This window comes from Melopsittacus undulatus, chromosome 1 (assembly GCF_012275295.1).
Source record: "Melopsittacus undulatus isolate bMelUnd1 chromosome 1, bMelUnd1.mat.Z, whole genome shotgun sequence".
In the NCBI taxonomy this organism is placed as follows: Eukaryota; Metazoa; Chordata; class Aves; order Psittaciformes; family Psittaculidae; genus Melopsittacus; species Melopsittacus undulatus.
This window is the reverse complement of record NC_047527.1, coordinates 97,378,324-97,393,500: the sequence shown is the minus strand read 5'-3', so window position 1 is coordinate 97,393,500 and position 15,177 is coordinate 97,378,324. Positions and strand designations below refer to the sequence as shown.

Below are 15,177 nucleotides of genomic sequence, written 5' to 3'. Positions count from 1 at the left end.
ATTCCTTCTTTTTGTGAAAAACGTCTCAACCTAGATATCTGGCTTTGCAGCGGATAAAAGCTCAGCGCTTGTTAATGGAACACATGGACACTCCACAATGCATCTTGGGGTGGGCATAGGAGACCACATGCTCCCAAAGAACTCCCTCCCTCCCCATCACCATGTCATCTCTGTCCTTCCCCTCTAGCTTCTGCTCTTTCCCATAAGTGTTACTCTACCTGCACACAAGGGAAGATTTAGCCTTTTCCTCTTGTTCTTGGAAAAGCAGCACATCTCTATGGCACTTGACATTTCTTCTTGGATTCACGGTTGGATTTTTTTTTTGCAATTTAAGCAGCATGAATTTCAAAATAGCTCTGAAGTTTGTTATAAATACACATATTTGCCTCTGAAATACACAGGAGCTGGGCTGGAACAGGGAAACTATGACCCACCTTGAAAAATGCTGCTTCATCTGTATTATCCAAAGTAAATCAAGAAGGTGATGAAACACAATGCACATGAGGTGCTTCTGATGCTCAGGCAGTAGCTAATCTGTGAAACGTCTCGGTCAAAACTAGGAGACTGTCATCAAGGGATCCTCTCAGAGCTGTGGGAGCTCAGGGTCCCCTCCAGCTCACATGGCCATCCAAAAGCCATAGTTTATAGTCTTATAGTTGCACCTATGACATCTCTCACATGTGAACACGAAAACATCAGATATCAGCAGCTCTTTCCTTTTCTTTAACTAACATTTAAAGCTTAAGTATCTAATAATAATGAAGTGATGGGTCAGCACTAGAACATACACAGCAATAGTGCAATAGGGGAGATAGCACCATGGCATGACTTGGATGCTTCTTGTTATTGCCCTTTTGTAAGCCACAGAAACAGCCCAGAAAAGGCACCTGTAGCTGTTTGTGTGCTGCCAAAGTGATCCTAACCAAGACTCAGGATGTTCTGGCCACGAGGGAATTGGTGACAAGCACCCCTCTGCTGCTTTATGCGGCAGCATCTTTGTGTCTTTATCCCAGAACCCATCTTGCTTTTCAACTGATAACAAACTGCAACGCTGAAGTTGCTGGAAACCTTTTGCTAGCAGCAGGATCAATGTGATCTGCCTGCAGGGTGAGAATGGTACAGTGAGCTTATTTAAGTCCTATTTTTATCTACCCTTACTATTCAGGCCCTGTCTGGATCTCACCTATACATGTGGAAAAGAATTCTCCTGCTCAGGTTATTAATTGCAATATTAGAAAGAGAAAACACAATAACCCCCCCTCCTTCCTTTTTTCTGGTTTGAGGGAGACTGTTGTCTCTCCATCAGTAAGGTATGATACTATAACTGCCATTTACCAGGTCAGGTAAAATGATGAAGAACCCAAACAAACAAACAAACAAACCCCACAAATCAAAAAGCAGCATTTTGAACTTCACAGATTGAATCTGCTCAAGTTTATTGTTATTAAAAATCAATGGCTACAAATTTAACTGGCATTTTACAAACCAATAAAAACAAGTTCCCTGCCTTGATGGCTCACATTCTAGGTAACAAAAGAGTAAAACATGAAGAAGCAGTTTCACTGGAGACAGCAGGAAACCACTGGAGAAGCTATTAGCTCACATGCTTATTGGACAAAACTCAAACTGCTTCTCTGGGTATCAGATGCCCTGTACTGCCAACTGCCAAGAAATTCTCCCTTCAGCACATCAAATGGCAGAGAAAAAACAGTTCATGTTCATTGCTTCATGGTAGCAAGCAGTCCCCAAACACTGGGAAGTGGCAAATACAAACCCCTCTGTCCTCACAGATTTCTCATTTGGAGTAAAATATATGGATATGTGCACAGAGAGGGGCTCACCACAGAAAGACCTACTCAGACATGTCAGGAGCTGAGAAATCAAAGACCTCAGTAGCACCAGGGATGAGAAAAGGTGCAGACAGCTGGTCACCAGGCAAACACCTGCAGTGGCTGAAGACACCCTGGCAGGCACAGCTCTGTGCCAGCTCCCGCAGTACAAGCTCAGAGAGGTTCACACAGGCTCACCCTGATCTGCTCTGGGCAAGAATCAAATCAGCTTGAACAGTCCAGAGCTCTGAGCTGCTGAGCCAAAGTGGGCACAGGAGTTCTTGTCTCACACTCTGCTGGCAGGGCAAGCAGCAATGAATCTGGAAAAAGACCTCACTTCTCTTGGCCAAAGTAGTTTCCAGACTAGAACACCTGCCACAGCAGCCAATTGGAGCTGGAAGAACACCTCTGCCTGAGGCGATGAGCCAGCCACCAGTACCCTCCCGCTTTGCAGACACTTTGGGACCAGAAGCAACAGAAAGGTTTCTAAAGCCCAATTAATGTCAAGAAAATGAACAGCAGGTTTAGAACAAGTCAAGCAGCCACACCACCCCTGAAGCTGCACTATGTATTTGGGTAATTTGCTAAACACATCAGATACTGGGAGTTTTTTCCTAACTTGGAGCAAAGTCCCCACAGCTACTGCAGTGCAAACCCAGCACCTCGCACCCTAGTGCACATCACAACTCCAAGCACAAGTGGCCTCGTTATCATAATTTATGGAAAACTAACTGTTTTCAAGCTCTAAAGACAGAGCTGAACCTGTGTTTTCCAGCCAGCTTCCTAAGCAGAAGCAGCAGCAAAAATATCATTCAGCCTGTGCCAAGGCACAGGTAGAGCTGGGAACAGACTGGTTGCCCCTCCTTGGTAAAGGTAGTGCCCATACAAGCCATTGGTGAGGTCTCACCCCGTGCATGTGTGCAGTCACCAGGAGTCTTTTGCAAATGTAGAACTCAAACTCACCCTTAGAACTGAGAACAGCAGAACTTTGTCAAGGGGAGCAGCCAGGACAAGTCCAGGTGAAGAACTTCAAAACACTCAACTTTGCTGGAACGAGCTCAAACAACTGATTCAAACTCAGAGAGGCCCAAAACACTTTTATTCTTGAGTTTTGGGCAGATTATGAGGTACTGTGGCATACCACCACCCCTATGAAGGACAGGGCACTGGTGCCACAGCAGATCCTAATTCTACTTTGCTTTGGATCTTTGGGATAAATTATCAGACAGCCTTTAACACTGAGCAGCAGAGATCCTCTCCTCCCCTCCAAGGGCTGCAAGGCTGTGTGAGCCTGCACAGCCTAGAATAAGCGTAGCTGTTTCTTCCACATGCCAGGCACTGAGTCCCTCTTGTGCAGGTGGATCCTCTCACACTGGAGGAGGTGTTCCTTCTGGGTGAAGCATTTTGGGCACTTGTTGCATGTGTATGGATTCTCGCCCATGTGGATCCTCTGACGCCAGACCACACTGGAGGAGCGGGTGAACCTCTTCGCACAGTACAAGCACCTAAGGATCTTTCTTCTCCAGTGTGAGAGCATATGCTTGTGGCTGCCGAGGGTTTTCTTCTGGGAGAACCATGCCTCACACTGACTGCACTTGTAGGGCCTTCCTTTTGGGTGGGCACTCAGATTTGGCTTGCAGATAGCATTGGCATCATTGCTTTTCAGGCACCTGGGACTGCTGGACACCTTGTCCATGGCTGGGACACTGGCGCGGGCTTTGGCATTCTGGTTCTGCTTGAACCTCTCTGTGGCCACATGGGTCCTGTCTTCAACATGGGTCTGGTGGCACAGCTGACAGGAAGCCATCCTCGCCTCCAGTGTGATCACTGCTATCCTCTGTGCTGTGGCTCTCCTGGTGAGGTGTCAGCATCTTCTTCAGACAGAAGCCCTTTCCACAGGCTGTACATGAGGGAGGTCTCTTTCTGGGACAGTTTTGCCCATGGAAGTTGACAGCATTGATTTCACTGAGACCCTCTCCCTCTGCAGTGGATGGCACCACACTGCTCATGCTCTGGTTTCCCTGCTCTACAGAAGAGCTGTACTGACTATCAAAGGGCAGCACCTTGCTGGGACTCTGGGAAAGCAGCTCCTCTGCCTCCCCAGTTACAGTCATGGGAGGCTTGGAGCTTTGGGAGCATTCTTCCAAGCCCGGCTGCTCTACTTCGAACGTCATTGCCTCATCTGCTGGAACTGACAAGAACAATAAAAGAGACATTCACTGGTATGAGACACAAGAGGCTTTCAAAATCTCCCACACTCCTTCTCCCACCATCTGGGAAGCAAACAGGCCCATCTCACACAGGAAGCGTAAATGCAGCTGTGCTCACACAACAGCAGCCAACTGAAAGACTGATAGAAAATACAAGTGAAGAGCACAAGGAACACTTCCCTTTCAGCTGGCTGAGCTGCATGAGAAGCCTCAGCCATGAGGAAGGGGGCAAAAGTGCTGCCTTCCAGGACAACAAAGTTCAGCCGCTTCCAAAATCACCTCCAAATGCCTTCCACTCCTCCGCGCCAAGAACTCATGGATCTGGGACAGCCTTTGCTTCCATCATCAGCCCATCTGTCTCCCTCCCCACTCTTCACTCTGCTCCCTCTCACTCTTCAGAGCACCACTCTTCCAAGATCCACCTTCCCTCTGTCATCAATGAGTGAGCCAATCTCGTTCTAGAACGCGAATTTATAAATTTCTAAAATTGAGCAAGCGATAGCAGACAAAAACCAGCGCTGGGTGCCCCAGGCAGTCTGCGCTCCACCCAAGACACGCACACGGGGTCTTTGGGGGGCTGTCCTTTATCCTTGTCGGTTCAAGGCTTCAGCCAATCCCGCTGCCTCCTTTTGCCCAGATGTTGACGTGGCGCTTTTCCATTGCTTCCCTCTGTTGCTGGGGTCTCATTGTCGAGAAGTTTTGAGAAGCTCCCAGAAGCTTCGAGAAGTGTCCTTTACCAGCCTCCCCATCACCGGAACCTCTATTCTTTATACGGTGCAGGTAACCAAACTACCTAACTCCCCCTCCCTCCACCAGCAGGGGTGCGCTCTGAACACCAGCTCGATCTCGCTGGCTCCAACCTCAGCACCGGGCTCGGGGCTTCCTCTCCCCCCCAGTCCCGTGCAACAATACAGCTGACTTCCCCTTTATAACTCACAAAGTACAATAATTACAAAAAAAAAAAAAGAAATATGGTTCCATACAGTGACAGTTACAGAGTGTGTCTTAAGAGTGTAGCAAGCAATATTTCCCTTTAAACCTTTTGATGAACAAAGCCCACACATTACACCTCCACACGCAGAACATGGTGACTTGCCTGCACATCCCTCTTCTTGAAAGCGGACACACAAACACTAGTTTTGAATTGACACGTGCCTGCTACTACTCAGGATGAGAGGAAGCCTCCTCTGCAGACCTCACTGAGGCAGTACAAATACGTTTTCTCCAAGAGTTCATTGCTTTTCTTCGCCAAACTAGGTGCCTGGGGTTTTCTATTCATGCTAAACATGTCTCAGACTTTCGCCTGACTCTCATTCTTACATGAACATTTCATCTGAGTTGACCTAGATGTGAATATAACCCATTGGTGGAAAACCAGTCAAAGGCAGGGACAGAAACTGCCAACACACAGCCATTTCAAATGCTGTTGACAATGTGAGGTTAAAATCTAAGCAGGGCTCAGCCTCCTGTCTGGAGAACATCACTCTCCAGTCCACTTGTGCTGCACAGCACCTGACAGCAGAGGGGTGACAGCATGGCACATGGGTGATGAGAAAAAGCATCTACGAGTTAGTCACAGCAGGGCAAATACCATCAAAAACCAAGCAAGTCCCACTGACACTTCTAATGCGGCACAAGGAGAATAAACAGAGACCAGGACTGAGGGTGAGGAAATGACTGGTGAGCTGGGTTGGTCTATTAGTCGAGTAAATATCAAGTTATTATTTGGAATAGTGGAGACATCCCAGCTTGCCAGTGATTTCCCTCTGTGTAGCCATTGAAGCATCACTCTGGAGCACAGCTCCCTCCTCTGAGGATACAGCCACCAAACAGAAGAAATTCCAGAAGAGCTACAGATATGCTCCAGAGGACAGGAGACAGGACCCACAGGACAGAAGGGTGCTGAGAAGCTGGGGGACTGTAGGGAAGAGCTGAGCTCTGCACCAGTCACAGCCTTACCAAACGCTGAAGTCAGCCTTCCTGCAGCCGAAGGGGAGCTGGAGGTGATGTTCCATCCAGGCATTTGCCCAGGCCCCTTCCAAGCTGGCTTTGCTTCCAGCCTTTGCTGTGCCCTGTGGCAGCATGTCCTACAGCTTGCACACATATGGTAACAGCAGTTTGCTCTGCAAGCGCCTGCTCCCTGGATCTCTGACAGTTAGGAAGCACACAGGTTTGTTCCTTTGGCTCATGCAGCGCACCGCTCACCCAGGCACTGACCCCCATTGTATCCCATTCCCTGCCATGCTTTCCCTGGGCTAAGGAATCCCGCTGTATTCCATCTCTCCTCATTCGGAAGCTTTCTGCCTAGCTTCTCTGCTCTGGACAGCAGCCCTGACTACTGCATTCCTTTCAAGAGAGAATGAGCAGAACTTAGCTCAGCTCCCCGCGTACTTTGGCATAATGCTGTCTTTGAGAATATCTTGAGAATTGTTCTCAGCTTCATTCCTAGTGTCTCCCTGTATTCTGACTGGAGGAGGCTCAGGGGGGACCTTGTCACTCTCTACAACTGAGGAAGTTGTAGAGAGGAGGTGGCTGATCTCTTCTCCCAAATAACAAGTGATAGCATAAGAGGTAATGGCCTCAAGCTACTCCTAGGGGAGGTTTAGACTGGATATTAGGAAACATTTCTTCACCAAAAGGGTGATCAGGTATTGGAATAGCCTTCCCAGGTAAGTGGTGGAATCATCATCCCTGGAAGTGTTCAGAAACCATGTAGGTGAGGCCCTCAGTGACATGGTTTAGTGCTGGACTTGGAAGTCCTGAGGTAATGGTTGGACTTGATCTTGAAGGTCTTTTCCAACCCAGCTGATTCTATGATTTGTTTCAGGGATGCCCATCTCCTCACATCCAGCACCTTGTCTCCCAGCACTTTAATCTTCCTGCCAGTAAAACTGTCCGTACCATTTCTGCCTACATTCCTGTCGTGGTTTAAACCAAGTCCCCCAACTCCTGGAGAGTTAGGAAGGAGAATCCAAAGAATGTAGCCCCCATGGATTGAGATAAGAACAGTTTAATTGCTAAGGCACAACAGAAATCACCACTGCCATTACTACTACAAATAATAATGATAAAGCCAATAACAAGCGAAAAGAATACAACACCCCACCAGCCACCGACCCATAACTCACTCCACCCTGCCCGGCCCAGCACCGCCTGCTCCCTCCTCCATTTTCCTCCAGAGCTCCATCCCTCCTCCTCTCTCTCCCAGTTGCATCCTGGGCATCACGTGCTATGGTATGGAATACCACATTGGTTAGCCTGGGTCAGGTGTCCTGTCTCTCCTTCCTTCTGGCCTCCCCTCCTCCCCGGCAGAGCACGTGCTCAGAAAAAGCCTTGAACAAAAACACCCTCAAAACATGCTCGCTATCAGCAACTGTTCCCAGCCCAGAAGTCAAAACACAGCACTGCACCAGCTACAAGAAGGAGAAAAATGACTGCTACAGCTGAACCCATGACAATTCCTAACCTCAGTGTGGCTCTTGCTCCTTTCCCCACTGCTCCACCAGCCCCTCCTCAGTCCCCGTGTCTTGGCATATGCTGTCCCACAGCAGGAAAGCCAGGGACTCCCAGCATCTCCAGCTACATAACGCACTGTGGGATTGCCTGGAATTCACCCACAGAGCTTGGTAAACTCCACATCCTCCATGGTTCCCTGCTCCTCCATACACATCTCTTCTTCCTGCTCCACAACAGCTGCAGAGCTCAGCTCTGGAATACCACAGTCTGCCGCAGTAAAGAGGAAACTTCTTCAGTGGCTGTTGCAGCACTGCTTGGCTCTTCCCTCGCTGTGCTCCAGGGCTTTGCTCCTGGCTACCCTACTTTCATGTAAAACCTCGCACCAGCATCCCCCATCCCTATTTCTGGAAGCTTTTACCCCAGAGCAATGTGGCAGAGAAGTGGTTCCCCCTCACTCCCCATTTCAGAGGAGTGTCCTCCCTACCCCAGAATCCAAGCTTGCCCTTACAGAGCAACATTCACCAGGTCCAGGCTCAGCCAGCACTGCTCTTCCCTCCAGGCCTTCCTGAGCTCCTGCACTGACATCCTGGCTGTTTACATCAAGTTTAAACAACAGAGCCTCTGCTAACAAGAAAGATCAAAGCCGCTACCCAAACTCTCTGCACATGGCAGGGGGTTGGCACTAGATGATCTTTGAGGTCTCTTCCAACCCAAACCATTCTATGATTCTGGGTTTTCCTAACACTCTTACTACCCCTGAACCTGTTCCTCCTGAGATCTAAGAAGTTCTCTCTGCAGCAAATTGGGACTATTACCTTGCAATATCCTCTAGTGATTCCACCATGGAAACATTACACCTGAGACAAAAACTGTAATTAATCTCTTGCCTGCATTTGGCTCTGCTGAAACCTCTTTTGAAGCCACCTCATCCCCATTGCAGGATGCTTCCCCTCTCTGGAGCTGGGACAGAAGATCATGGTTGGAGATTGCACAGTCTGTTGAGGAACAGAGAGATTAACAGCGTCCTCAGGGAGGGACACACTCAGCTGCGCTCTCAGAACTGGATCCATTGGCCACAACGTACCACATGGCAGCATGAGAACCCTCTGCACTGTTCACCTGGAGTCAGAGGCTTCTGGAATGAGCTGGGACACTGAGGTGACCACAGCCAATGCCCACACTCAGAGATGGTGGGACTGGACATATGCTGCCCACCACAACAGGCACTCACCGATTTTTCCATGTGCCTACAGGTCCACTTCCCAGGTGGGGAAGAAGTCCCCAGAACAGAACCAACTGGAATCACCAGGAACTGACCAAAACAGAGACACTTACCTAGACAGATCTGAGGCTCATTATTCCCCCTCAGCTCATTTATGTACAGCTCCCTCTGCTGCTCCTGCAGGTTTGCCCACGCTTGAGCAGAAAAGCACATGGTCTTGCTTTGGAACACCACTGACGGACTTACAATCACAAGGGGAATGCACTCACCACCAGGCCTGCAGAAATCCTCCAGAGGAATTCTCTACCTGAATCCTATGCCACCAACAGGCATCAAGAAAGGGGGAAAAAAATCCCTTCCCTGGGGCACCTCACAGAGAACAACGATCACTTTAAGAATTAATTTCAAGGCATTTGACTTGCAAATTTCACAGCAGGCTTCCCAAGGTGTGGAATCACTGTCCCAGGAAGTGTTCAAAATCACCTAGATGAGGCCCTTAGTGACATGGTTTAGTGGTGGTCCTGGCGGTCCTGGGGTAACAGTTGGAAGGTATTTTCCAACTTTTCTGTGATTTTATGATTAAATCTGCAGATCCCACAACATTCAAACTCCGAATGCCACACTATCCACATCTCCCCCTCTGCAGAGCCCGAGCCCATCCCATAGGCACTTTACAGACCTCAGTGAGGAGGAAGAGCCTACTATTTATGTTAAAAACATGACAACAAGCTCTTTGGTGATATAATACTGCAGAAATTAAACATAAATCTATGAGCAAATACTGCCTGCTTGATGCTTCAGGCCATGGGGGAGATAGTGGCAGGCAGAGTTAAAGTGCGATGGAACTCAGTGAAGCCCCACATGTTCCCCCATGCACCCTTCACTCATACCTTGACCCCGGGAGCAGCTGCAAGATCCGTAAGTTCCCACTCTTCAGGAGGTTCTCCATGCTCTCCAGGCGCTGCTGGAACTGCCCATACTCCTGGAGCAGAGTGCCTACCGCTGGAGACCTGCTCTCCAGCTGGTTCCCAAAATCCACCACCGTTTTCTCGCGTTCCAAGTGGTTCTTCTCGGTGTCAGCCACCCGGCTCTCCAAGTTCAGGAACCGCGACTCCATTCGCGCCCTCCGCCAGCAGACGAGCGGCGGAACCAGCAGGTCAGGGGCTGCGGCGCGGCTCCCAGGAGTCCTGCGGGGCTGCGCGCTGCTGGGGGAGCAGGAGGAGCCGCGCTAGGAGCGGCACTGCGGGCACCACCCCTGACTGTCCCACCTGTCTGCAAGGAGCCGCGGCTCGCCGGCACCACACCCTCCGCACAGAGCTCGGAGCTCGGAGCCTGGAGCCTGGAGCCTGGAGCCCGGGGCCCGGAGCCTGGAGCCCGTCCCGCCGCTGCCGCCACTGCCACCGCTCCGCAGCCGGACCCACCTCCTTGAGCCGCCCCACCTGCCGCCGCTCTACCGTACCGCCAGGGGGCGCCGTGCGGCCGCCGCTCGCCACAGCGCCTCCCCGGTGGGCGGAGCCTGGCCTCACGGCTGGGGGATTGGCAGGTGTCAGTCACAGAGAGGAGGCTGATTTGAAGCGGGGAGGTGCACAGCTGGGCTGAAACCCTGCTTCGCCGTTCCCACACAGCGGCGGCGGCCCCGGGGAACGAGGTGACACCGGGGCACCCCCTCCCGTCCAGTCCAGTGTAGTCCAGCCCAGTCCCGTCCCGTCCCGTCCGGCAGGGCACTGAGGGAGGCAGCGGGCGGTGGCGCCGGGTCGGCAGGAGGAGCGGCGCGGCGGGCACGGGGCGGTGCTCTGCCTGGAGGTGGGAGGGCGGGCGGGCCGGGGTCGGGGTCAGCGCCGCTGGAGACCCCGTGCTGATCGTCCCCGGCGCCGCGGTGGGGTCATGGCGGACGTGAGCGCTGTGCTCGAGGCGCTGGAGCAGCGGCTGCCGCGGACCGAGGCGGTGCTGCGCGATGAGGCCCCCTGGGCGCTGCTGCTGCCCATCGTACGGACCGGCCCGGGGCGCGGGGGGAACCGGTCTGGGGGGTGGGAAGCGCTTGTGGAGCCGGTGGGGGCTTAAGGGTGGTCTGGGGGCTGGCAATCCCCATAGCCATGGAGGCATGCAGGGGACTCTTGGGGGCTGGAGGTGGCGTAGGGGGTCACTCATGGGGTCATTGTGGGGCTGAGCGGGGGTTTGTGGGGCTGGTAATGAGCTGTGAGGCCACTTGGGGTGCTACTGGGTGATGTGGGCTAGGGGAGAGTCTGTCCACTTAAGAGGCTGGTGGGAGCTCGTGAGAGCTGGGGGTGAGCCTGTGTAGTCGCTTGGTGTGCTGTTGTGAGGTGATGGGGTCACAGGGGTGAGCCTGTGTGGCCTCTTAGGGGCTGTTGTGAGCATGACTGGGCTGAGAATGAGCCTGGAGGTTGATTATGGGGCCGTTGTGGGGCTGGGAGCTGGTTGTGAGGCTGCTGAGGTGGCTTTTAGGAAGCTGGGTGAATCCAGTGGGGCTGCTGGGAGGCTGGCAGCTGTTTGGGTTGGGCCTTGTGTGAGTCCGGGAGGCTTGTGGGGAGCTACTCTGGGGGCTGTTAAAGGGCTGGGGTCAGTTCTGAGGGGTTGGGAGCTGGCCGGGGGGGGGGGGGGAGGGAGGGACCTTCCTCCCTTCCACAGCCCAGCCCTGTGCTCCCAGGTTCCAGTGACGTTCGAGGACATCGTGGTGCACTTCAGCGGGGCAGAGTGGGCAAGCCTGGATGAAGAGCAGAGGGAGCTGTACAGGACTGTGATGGAGGACAACTACGAGATGCTGGTGTCCCTGTGTAGGCTCCATTTGTGCTGGCTTGGCAGCCATAGCCACTGCCTTCAGGGCTCTCTCTTGGGATTATTCTTTGTGTTTCACTGGGATCTCCAGCCCTCAAACGATCCTCTCAGTTCCCTGCCCCCTCTGGCAGCCCTCAGCAGGGGGATAGTAAGTGCTCTGTGTCTTCTTGTGGAGAACAGGTACATTGATGTCCCTCCATTGCCATCATGGAAATTTCCTCTCCACGTCTTGTCTAGATCCTCATGTGGTTTCCCATCAGTGTGGTAGATGTGTCTGTCCATTCTGGAGTAGGCAGTGGGGCTGGTAAGGCTCCTTTGCTGCAGGGGCAGAGCCAGGCAGGGGAGCAAATCTGAGACAGCCTTTGGGGTGCTTCTGGTTGGATTTCTCAATGCATGGCCCTCACAGCTGGAAATGAGCTTTCCAAAAAGTCCTGTTAGACTTGATCTTAGGGATCTTTTCCACCCTAACTGATACTATGATTCTGTGACACCCCGCTTGGCTCACTTAGTTTTTTATATTCTCCCTTAGAAGTGCTCTCTGCATCTGTAAGTCCCTGTGTGCTGGCAGTGATACTGTCCCAGTTGGAGATGAAGCTTTTCTGGGCTGGGGGTGACTTTGTGTTGACTGTGGGTGCTGCTCTGATGTCTGTCTTGCTCTTGAGCAGACTGTACCATATCCAAGCCAAAGTTCTTACTTCAGATCGAAAGGGAAGAGGAGCTCCACGTGCCGGCAGCAACGGGAGGCCTGGAGGGAATTGAAATGTCCCTGGAGCAAGCCACAGGTGTGTGACACCAGGTTTTCTCTATGCCAAGCTCCTGGCTGCTTACCAGGGTGATTGTGGTTGTGTCTTTCAGCCCTGGGGACGTCATCAAGTTGCACCCCCCTGCCACAGCCAGGGACACCTTCCACCAGACCAGGTTGCTTCAAGCCCCATCCAACCTGGCCTTGAACACTGCCAGGGATGAGGCAGCCACAGCTTCTCTGGGCAACCTGTGCCAGGGCCTCACCACCCTCACAGGGAAGAACTTCTTCCTCAGATCTCATCTCAGTCTCCCCTCTGTCAGTTTAAAGCCTTTCCCCCTTGTCCTGTCCCCACCTGCCCTTACAAAAGCCCCTCTCCAGCTTTCTTGTTGGCCCCTTTAGGCACTGGAAGCTGCTCTACGGTCTCCCTCTTCCCAGAGCCTTCTCTTCCAGGCTGAACAAGCCCAGCTCTCTCTGCCTGTCTCCATAGGGGAGTTGCGCCAGCCCTCCAGGCATCTTTGTGCCATCCTTTGGGCTTGCTCCAGCATCTGCATGTCCTTTTTACCTTGGGTCTGGATCCCTTCTGACCCAGCTGTGGGCTGCAGAGAACCTTGTGCTTTGTGGGACTCGGAGGGGGGACCGCTGTTTGTGCTCCCTGCTGGCTGCTTCTGATGTTGAGTGCCCTTATCCCCCTCAGAGCCAGACAGCCTGAGCTGCACAAGTGACAGTGCTGTGCTGGAGATAAAAACAGAGTCTTGTGAGGGCACCTATGGGAACCCAGAAGAAAGCAGTACTCCCGTGGTCTCAGGCAAGTACAGCGCACATGAGTAGCTGCAACCCCCGCTGGCACCAGGTGCCCTGCACCCTTGCCTGGCTCTGTCTCTCCCAGTGCCTTCACAGTGCACGTCCACTCCTCTTGCCTTTGCAGTGCACATCCCTCATGAAGCCGCTGCTGTCCCAGCAGCCCTCGGCCAGCCGACGCTATCCCCTTCCTGCCCTCTCACCATGTGCTGCCTGGAAGTAGGGAATCCGAGTGAGTCTCTGTCACCTCCCCCTGCAGCAGGTACGGGGGCAGAGTCCTTCATCCTTCCTTGAGGAGCTCTGGCACACTCTGAGAGCAGGAGGAGCTTCCCACAGGGCTCGCTCTTGGCCTGGGGCTTTTGGGGCAGGGTTTTACATGATTCAGAGGGACTGTGAAAGGGCTCAGGCAGCACTTGTGCTGCCAGCCCTGAAATCAAACGGGCCAAGGCATGGCTTGGTGTCAACCAGCCAACGCAGTGGATTTGCCTCAAAGGACAAGCCTGGTGGTTTTGTTGGACTCCCCCCATCCTACCTCGGTGACATGTGTCATCTCACACTGTCCCGGGGGTGTCTGGGGGATGAACTGTAGCTGTGCTTGATCTTTATGGAGTCTGGGTGGGAAGACACTGAGCTGGAAGAGGGGAGCAGGGCTGACATTTGTGCTGCCTGTGGAGGGTGGGGTGGCAGGAAAGCCCTTTGCTTTTGATGCTTTGGCCTCAAATCTACATAAGGGTGATGTCTGGGCTCTGAATATTTTCTGGCAGATGCTGAGATGGGGATCCCAACGGAGGTACCACAGGAGGATGCTGCTGTGGAGGAGCTGGCAGTTCCTGAAACACCCTCGGTAGGTCTGAAGGAGGAGGACGTGAAGGATGTGGAGTGCAGTGGCCAAAACTTGGAGGCAGAGCTTCCTGCAGACCCAGGGAAGGGGGCAATGCTGGATGACTGTGGAGTAGTGGCCCAGGCAGATCCCAGCTGCACAGCCACCACTGTGGGAGAGCCTGCGGAGGGCTCCTGTGTGGGCCAGCGGAATTCCATGCGGGAGAAGACCTACTCCTGCTCCGTGTGCAGGAAAAATTTCCTGCTTGAGATCAACCTCATCATCCACCAGTGCAGCCACAGCAACTTGGTGCCCTACATCTGCCGCCACTGCGGCCGCAGCTTCATGTCCAAGAGGAAAATCCGGCGTCACATGCGGGTCCGGGAGGTCCTGGGGCTGTGCCAGCCCTCAGAGGTGGAATGCTCTGTGTCCCAGCACCGGGGCTGCAGCACTACCAGGAGGAAGCCAAGAAGCAGCGAATTCCCGCTGCCACCTGGGAACATGATGTATACGTGCAAGGAGTGCATGGAGAACTTCTCCAGCCAGAGCTTCCTGATGGTGCACCAGTGGCAGCACAGCCAGGAACACCTCATCCTCTGCCCCTGCTGCAACCAGAGCTTCACCTGGGCTTCAGACTTTGTCCGCTGCCACCAGCCCCACATAGGTGAGCGACCCTACCAGTGCGGTGTCTGCCAGAAGGCTTTCAAGCGCTATCAGCACCTGGCCATGCACCAGCGGGTGCACGAGCGGCAGAACAGGCCCTACCCCTGCACGGAGCTGCTCTCTGTGCCGGCAGCACCCATTTAGGTGTGGAGGTGGGAGTGGGAAGCGGAGTAGAAAAAGGGGTGGGAAGCTGGGGGGTCTCCTGGGAATAAGAAGATGTGGTTGGACTTTCTCCTCTTCCCCTAACTGACTGTGGATGCAAGCATATTGGGTGAAGGGTGGAGCATGGGTGCCATCACCTGGTTCCTCCATGGGGATTGAGGACCCCCAGCGTTGCAGTGCGTGTGTCGTCATGTGTGGTACATGGGTTGCGCCTCTTGCCTGAGCCCTGGTGGGACAGCTGGGAGCAGGAGCTGCCATGGCTGTGGATATGTGCCTTTTCTGGAGAGTGCCAATAGATGCTGTAGAAACCAGGATACTCCCTCTGGCTGAATGTGGTTTCATTCAGCTGTGGGGTGGAGGGAGCATTAGGAATGCTGGTGGGGTGTGATGGGGTGAGGCAGTGGGGGCAAGGAGGGGTTGTGGCCTGGATTAATGGGCAGGAGCTGCCGCCCCTGTATGGAGATGGAGAACGGACTGGG

The 15,177-nt window shown here is 53.1% G+C and overlaps 3 protein-coding genes across 4 annotated transcripts; 1 reads left to right on the top strand and 2 right to left on the bottom strand.

Annotated features, from left to right (window-relative positions):
- Positions 1-1,464: 1,464 nt before the first annotated feature.
- On the bottom strand, positions 1,465-10,047 carry LOC115945640 (protein ZNF767-like). Of its 2 annotated transcripts, none has more exons than XM_031044561.2 (2): positions 9,608-10,047; positions 1,465-4,020 (listed from the first exon to the last, which is right to left on the bottom strand). In XM_031044561.2, exons 1-2 carry the CDS (start codon positions 9,832-9,834, stop codon positions 4,008-4,010), a joined length of 240 nt encoding a protein of 79 aa, XP_030900421.2. In that variant the 5' UTR covers positions 9,835-10,047; the 3' UTR covers positions 1,465-4,007. The 2 variants fall into 2 exon arrangements, with proteins under 2 accessions (XP_030900421.2, XP_030900422.2); XM_031044562.2 differs by lacking the exon at positions 1,465-4,020 and adding an exon at positions 8,058-8,490.
- Positions 3,130-3,636, bottom strand: LOC117435852 (zinc finger protein 674-like). Its single transcript, XM_034060413.1, has one exon. It carries the CDS (start codon positions 3,634-3,636, stop codon positions 3,130-3,132), a length of 507 nt encoding a protein of 168 aa, XP_033916304.1.
- Positions 10,048-11,360: 1,313 nt separating the features above from the next.
- On the top strand, positions 11,361-15,014 carry LOC101871832 (zinc finger protein 16-like). Its single transcript, XM_031044558.2, has 5 exons — positions 11,361-11,509; positions 12,176-12,292; positions 12,950-13,060; positions 13,181-13,285; positions 13,818-15,014. The coding sequence occupies exons 1-5, from the start codon at positions 11,476-11,478 to the stop codon at positions 14,678-14,680; spliced, it is 1,230 nt and encodes a 409-aa protein (XP_030900418.2). The 5' UTR covers positions 11,361-11,475; the 3' UTR covers positions 14,681-15,014.
- The last annotated feature ends 163 nt before the right edge of the window (positions 15,015-15,177 follow it).